Source organism: Heterodontus francisci, chromosome 1 (genome assembly GCF_036365525.1).
Source record: "Heterodontus francisci isolate sHetFra1 chromosome 1, sHetFra1.hap1, whole genome shotgun sequence".
In the NCBI taxonomy this organism is placed as follows: domain Eukaryota; kingdom Metazoa; phylum Chordata; class Chondrichthyes; order Heterodontiformes; family Heterodontidae; genus Heterodontus; species Heterodontus francisci.
The window spans coordinates 105,419,842-105,426,681 of NC_090371.1; the positions used below are offsets into that span (position 1 = coordinate 105,419,842).

Below are 6,840 nucleotides of genomic sequence, written 5' to 3' on the forward strand. Positions count from 1 at the left end.
AAAACTGTCACTGTTCTCCATGTTCTTGAACATCAGTACAAAGGCCTCAAAACATTTTCTTGATCTTAATTCTAAAACAGTGCATTTTGCCAGTTTTTCCACTAGTCTCACTTATGTCAGGGATAGATCAAGAAGATCACCCCCCTCAAATCTAAATCAGGGGACACAATCACTGACCAACGCAAGCAAATGGACCGCTGGGTGGAGCACTACCTAGAACTATACTCCAGGGAAAGTGTTGTCACTGAGACCGCCCTCAATGCAGCCCAGTCTCTGCCAGTCATAACGAGCTGGATGTACAGCCAACAAAATCGGAACTCAGTGATGCCATTGATTCTCTAGCCAGCGGAAAAGCCCCTGGGAAGGATGGCATTACCCCTGAAATAATCAAGAGTGCCAAGCCTGCTATACTTTCAGAACTCTACGAACTGCTTTGCCTGTGCTGGGACGAGGGAGCAGTACCACAGAACATGCGCGATGCCAATATCATCACCCTCTATAAGAACAAGGGTGACCGCAGTGACTGCAACAACTACCGTGGAATCTCCCTGCTCAGCATAGCGGGGAAAGTCTTCGCTCAAGTCACTTTAAACAGGCTCCAGAAGCTGGCTGAGCGCATCTACCCTGAGGCACAGTATGGCTTTCGTGCAGAGAGATCGACTATTGACATGCTGTTCTCCCTTCGCCAGCTACAGGAGAAATGCCGTGAACAACAGATGCCCCTCTACGTTGCTTTCATTGATTGCACCAAAGCCTTTGACCTCATCAGCAGACGTGGTCTCTTCAGACTACTAGAAAAGATCGGATGTCCACCAAAGCTACTAAGTATCATTACCTCATTCCATGACCATATGAAAGGCACAATTCAGCATAGCGGCGCCTCATCAGACCCCTTTCCTATCCTGAGTGGTGTGAAACAGGGCTGCGTTCTCCCACCTACACTGTTTGGGATCTTCTTCTCCCTGCTGCTCTCACATGCGTTCAAGTCTTCAGAAGAAGGAATTTTCCTCCACACAAGATCAGGTGGCAGGTTGTTCAACCTTGCCCCTCTAAGAGCGAAGACCAAAGTACGGAAAATCCTCATCAGGGAATTCCTCTTTGCTGACGATGCTGCATTAACATCTCAAACTGAAGAGTGTCTGCAGAGACTCATCGACAGGATTGCACATGCCTGCAACGAATTTGGCCTAACCATCAGCCTCAAGAAAACGATCAAAGAACAAAGAACAGCACAGGAACAGGCCATTCGGCAGTCCAAGCCAAGCCGATCTTGATGCCTGCCTAAACTAACACCTTCTGCACTTCCGGGGCCCATATCCCTCTATTCCTTTCCTATTCATGTATTTGTCAAGATGTCTCTTAAACGTTGCTATCGTATCTGCTTCCACCACCTCCCCTGGCAGCAAGTTCCAGGCACAGAAGTCCTCGAGGTGGCCAACATCTCCAGCATATACACCCTACTGAGCCAGCGGTGTTTGAGATGGGTTGGCCATGTGAGCCGCATGGAAGATGGCAGGATCCCCAAGGACACATTGTACAGCGAGCTCGTCACTGGTACCAGACCTACCGGCCGTCCATGTCTCCGTTTTAAAGACGTCTGCAAACGCGACATGAAGTCCTGTGACATTGATCACAAGCCATGGGAGTCAGTTGCCAGCGATCGCCAGAGCTGGCGGGCAGCCAAAAAGGCGGGGCTAGAGTGTGGCGAGTTGAAGAGACTTAGCAGTTGGCAGGAAAAAAGACAGAAGCGCAAGGGGAGAGCCAACTGTGTAACAGCCCCGGCAACCAATTTTATCTGCCGCACCTGTGGATGAGTCTGTCACTCTAGAATTGGCCTTTATAGCCACTCCAAGCACTGCTTCACAAACCACTGACCACCTCCAGGCGCTCAACCCATTGTCTCTCCAGACAAGGAGGCCAAAGAAGAAGGAGGTCGCCGTGGTCGGCTATCCCTCAATTCGAGGAGGACGTTGACTCAGGGTCACAAATTTCTGCTATGCATCATGTGACTGAACAGGCCGATTCTTGTCCCGCAGATCTTTGGGCATATGGGCAGGATGTCCCACGAGGTGGTGGAATCCAGGGTGCAGGATTTGCTTCCTTTCTTTTCTTCTCTGCCTCCACTCTGCCTCATCATTAAGGCATTTGGACTCAAAGCATGATGCAGTTTGATGGACAGGTTGTCGCCATTTTGAACGATTGGTAGCAAGTCCCTCCCAGTCATCGATGTCAATGCTGCCACGCTTCAAAGAGAGCTTCAGAGTGTCTTTGAAGCATTTTCTTTGTCCTCCTCTCGAATGCTGGCCATTTGAGAGTAGAGAAAACAGGACCTGGTGGGAGAGACGGTTTTTGGCCATCTGGACATAGTGCCGAGTCCACTGAAAATGAGTTTGCAAAAGTTTTGCCTGAATGCTTGTGGAGCTGGCTTCAGGATATTATTTGTTCGACAGTCCTCCCATTGAATCCGGAGGATACAATACTGATGGAATTTCTCGAGCGCTCTTACGTGTCACTGATGCACAGACCAGGTCTTGAGCGTGATGACGACAACTGTTCTGTTGACTTGTGGAGGTCTCTGTTGTCAAACACTTGCTGTCATCGTTTGTAGAAGAATAAGCTAGCACTGCTGACCCATTGTTGGATATCCTCGTCAATGGTCGTCTTTTGAGTCGGGAGACTACCAAGGTATGGAAAGTGCTCAACATATTCCAGAGTCTCTCCTTCAACATTTATGGGAGGTGGAATATTTGGCTGATCAGGTGCGGGTTGATATGAGTTTTTTTTAAGATCACATTCAAAGACAAGCCGAGTCTCTTGTATGCAAAATTGAAGCGATCGAGTGGCATGCAAATCTGGTGCAGAGTGGGCAACGACACTGCAGTTGTCCGCAAACTGTGGATCGTCTATGTCTATGGTGGTCAGTTTAGTTTTGGCATGGAGGAGACTGAGGTTCAAGAGTTTTCCATCGAGGCAGTATTTAAAACTCACACCAGATGGCAGTTGATCTTTGATGAGGCGAATAGCCGCCGTCAGATAGATTGTGAATAGCATGGAGGCTGTCACACAGCCTTGCTTGACTCCGGTCCAGAGTTTGAAGGCGTCTGCTTCAGATCGCCCATTCAAGACAGTTGCAGTCATATCATCATGGAGCAATTGCAGGATTGTGAAGAAGTTTCCTGGATATCCAAATCTTTGCAGCACAAGCCACAGAGCCTTGTAAGTTACTGAGTCAAATGCTTTGGTCAGGCTGATGAAAGCAACGAAGAGTTCCTGGTGGCGTTCTCGACATTTTTCTCGGACTTGTCTGACAACAAAGACCATGTCAGAGGTTCCTCTGAAACTGTTTCTGGGAGGACTTCCTCAGCCACAGGAAGTAGGTGATTCAGGAGAATGCTTGGTACTCTCCAGGCTATCCCCCAGTACCCTGTGGTTGAATCACCTTCAATGGGAGAGCTGCAACAAACGATCAAATGGATGAAAAACAACAAAGCCTCTGGCCCTGATGGTATTCCAGCTGAGGTCTTCGAAGCTGGTGGGCTTTCGGTCACATCAAAACTCCATGCACTCATCCTACGGATTTGGAAGGAAAAAGAGCTTCCCCCACCCCACTTCAGGAATACGACAATTGTAACTATCTTCAAGAAGGGAGATAAATCAGGCTGTGTAAACTATCGAGGTATTTCCCTCTTGTCCAAAGTGGGAAAAATCCTGACATGCAGGGACAGATAGTAGGTACTCATAGCTTGACTCTGTATATTCAACACATACTGGTTTTTCCAGGATTGGCTGCTCTCTTCTGCTGAAAATATCTGACATCCAGGTAAGTGAATATAGTTGCTCTCAAATTCATACCTCCTGTCTCTGTAATGTATGTCACTGAATAGCTAATGAATGAAGCAGACCAGAAACGGCAAGTCTCAACAATGAGACAGTAAATTTGATTGTGTTTTGAAACTGGGGACTAAATCAAAACCTGTATTACAGATACCTAAGGAACCTGCATCACATGTCCTTATTTTCAAAATGGTCACTGCACGTACCGTAAACTGGATGGGACAAATATCCCAGTATTAGCTGTATTTTCTGCAGTGTTCTTTTTTTCTCCCTCATCTGGGATTGTGCCTAATTCTGGAGCCTTGCCAAAAGGATAAGATTTCAGTTCTTTTTCAGTTTGTTAGGTCTCCCAGTTCATTGTCATAACTGAATCCTTTTCCAGCGAAGGAGGGATCCGCTCCCTTGGCAGCCAACATTTGAGGGGGACACAAATTGATGTCCTGTTGACCCCTGTATGGGAGCCGCTCCCACCCAGTCTTATAGCTGCTAATGCTCGAAGCGCTGGGGGAGTGGGTAGTGGCCTGTTAGCAGCTCAAGAGTACTTGACGTACTGGTGAAATGGGGTTGCCAATTTTGTTTTGAGGCATTCCTGGAGGTTTGATCATGTAATGTTCCACCACAGGACATCATATCTGTGATTTTGACAAATATTCCTGGATTTACCTTATACTGGTTGTGTCTCTTGTAGCTAAGAATCTCCCCAGTGATTGAAAATTCAGGAAACACACTACCAAAAATCAGCTGTTAAACCAAGCTTTTGGTCATTTGCCCCAAAATCTCATGCAGCTCGGTGTCATATTTTGTTTTATAATGTCCCTATGATGTGCCTTGGGATATTTTATTACGTTAAAGGCGCTATATAAATATAAATACAAACTGTTGTTCTACCTCCCATGGATGGTACAATCTGAACCAATGGTGATCATAAAACAAAAGGCTGAAAACCCAGAAGTGTCTGGTCAGATGGGCAGAAATGTGGCAAATGGAATTCAACCCAGAGAAGTGTGAGCTGATGCATTTGGGGAGGTCAAATAAGGCAATTAATGGGAAAATACTGGAAAGCGTAAAGGAAGTAAGGGACCTTAGAGTGAATGTCCACGGATCCCTGAAGGTAGCAGGACAGGTCGATAAGGTGGTTAAGAAGGCATAAGGAATCCTTTCCTTTATTAGCCAAGGGGGTTTATGCTGGAACTGTATAACTCATTGGTTAGGCCACAACTTGAGTTGTGTGTGCAGATCTGGTCACCTCATTACAGAAAGGATGTAATTACACTAGAAAGGGTACAGAGGAGATTTACGAGGATGTTGCCAGGACTGGAAAAATGTAGCTATGAAGAAAGATTGGACAGGCTGCAGTTGTTCTCCTTGGAACAGAGAAGACTGAGGAGAGATCTGACTGAAATGTACAAAATTTTGAGGTGCCTGGTTAGAGTGGAAGTGAAGGGCCTATTCACCTTAGCAGAAAGATCAGTGACTAGGTGCATAAATTTAAAGTGATTGGTACAAAAATTAGAGGGGAGATGAGGAAAACTTTTTTCACCCAGAGGTTGGTGAGGGTCTGGAACTCACTGCCTGAAAGGGTAGTTGAGGCAGAAACCTTCAACTCATTCAAAAGGAGTCTGGATATGCACCTCAAGTGTAGTAATCTGCAGGGTTACGGAGAAAACGCTGGAAGGTGGGATTAGAATAGGTTGATCGTTTTTCTGCCGGCACAGACACGATGGGCCAAGTGGCCTGTTTCTGTGCCTTAAACTTTCTATGATTTTTAACTAAAAATATTAGTCGCATTTGCACCCGGCATTACCTTGTCTAGCCCGGCGGCAATGATAGACAATCTTGCCCTGCGGGTTAACAGCCCGACTCACTGAAGGGCCGGGCCTCGGCTGTTACTTTATTACTAAAACACCTCCCCGCTCGGGCACACTCATAACCCGCACATTAAACTCTTATTAGAGCCGACAGCTTCAGCCGGCCTGTCACCAACTCCCGTACACCGGGCTCTTGCCCTAAGCAGAGGCTGAGTAAGGGAACTGGGCCTCACCTTGACTTTGTCCCTGGACCTGTCTGCGCCCTCCACATTTCTTCTCACTTTTGACTTTGGGCATTTTTAACGAAAAGTTCGAATAGAATGTTCCAAAATTCAAAGTTTAAGAACCGACGACACACGTGCCAACCACAAACCAACTGCCTCTGCGCCTGCGCCAAGCGCGCAACGGCTTCTGGGACTAGTAGTCCTCGCGTCGCTTGACATTTCGTTCAGCCCATGGCTGCTGGTCTAAACTCAAAAAGCGCTCGAGGTAAGAACGATCTGATGAAGAGTCACAGACCTGAAAAGTTAACTCTGCTTCTCTCTCCACAGATACTACCAGACTGCTGAGTATTCCAGCATTTTTTTTATTGAAGACAAAAGGATATCTCTCCGCGGAGACTGCCCTGTCTACCGCCACCTGCAGGAAGATCAGAGATACGCAGGCAGGTTTCCTTCTGTTGTTGAGAATTGGTCAAATTTGATGATATTGCAAGTGTGATCGGCACTTTAACCCGCTTTCCCGTTTCCGATTATCCTTGGCTTCCTGCACTATTCTATCCAAGTTCAATGTAAGCTTCATCTTTTCCTGGGCACACTGCAGTCTGACCATTGGCCCAAAAATCCATGACCATTCTGGCAGCTCCTGTTATAATTCTGGTGGCATTAGACACTGCCTAGCCTCACAAAGAGAAAAATTCATTAGAAAAAAGTATTGTGCCAGAGGGCTGGCGGATAACAAGTAGTACTCATATTTAAGAAGGAAGATAGAACATGGTTAGGGGAGAAGGGGCATTACCGGACCTAATCCTCTGGAATGAGGCCGGACAAGTGATAGAAGTGCCGGGGGGGGGGGAGGCATTTCGAGGATAGTGACCATAATTCTGTAAGATTTAAGGTAGTTATGGAAAAGGACAAAGATGGACCGGAAATAAAGGTACTGAATTGGGGGAAGGCCGATTTCAATATGATAAAACAGG

General features: G+C 46.8%; 1 protein-coding gene across 1 annotated transcript in view; it reads right to left on the bottom strand.

Annotated features, from left to right (window-relative positions):
* Positions 1–6,053, bottom strand: part of dimt1l (DIM1 dimethyladenosine transferase 1-like (S. cerevisiae)) — a 57,438-nt gene extending 51,385 nt beyond the window's left edge. Inside the window, exon 1 of the mRNA XM_068034071.1 lies at positions 5,876–6,053. Within this exon, the coding sequence (XP_067890172.1) occupies positions 5,876–5,939 (64 nt within the window). The 5' untranslated portion in view covers positions 5,940–6,053. The remainder of the gene's footprint in view (positions 1–5,875) is intronic.
* Positions 6,054–6,840: the final 787 nt, after the last annotated feature.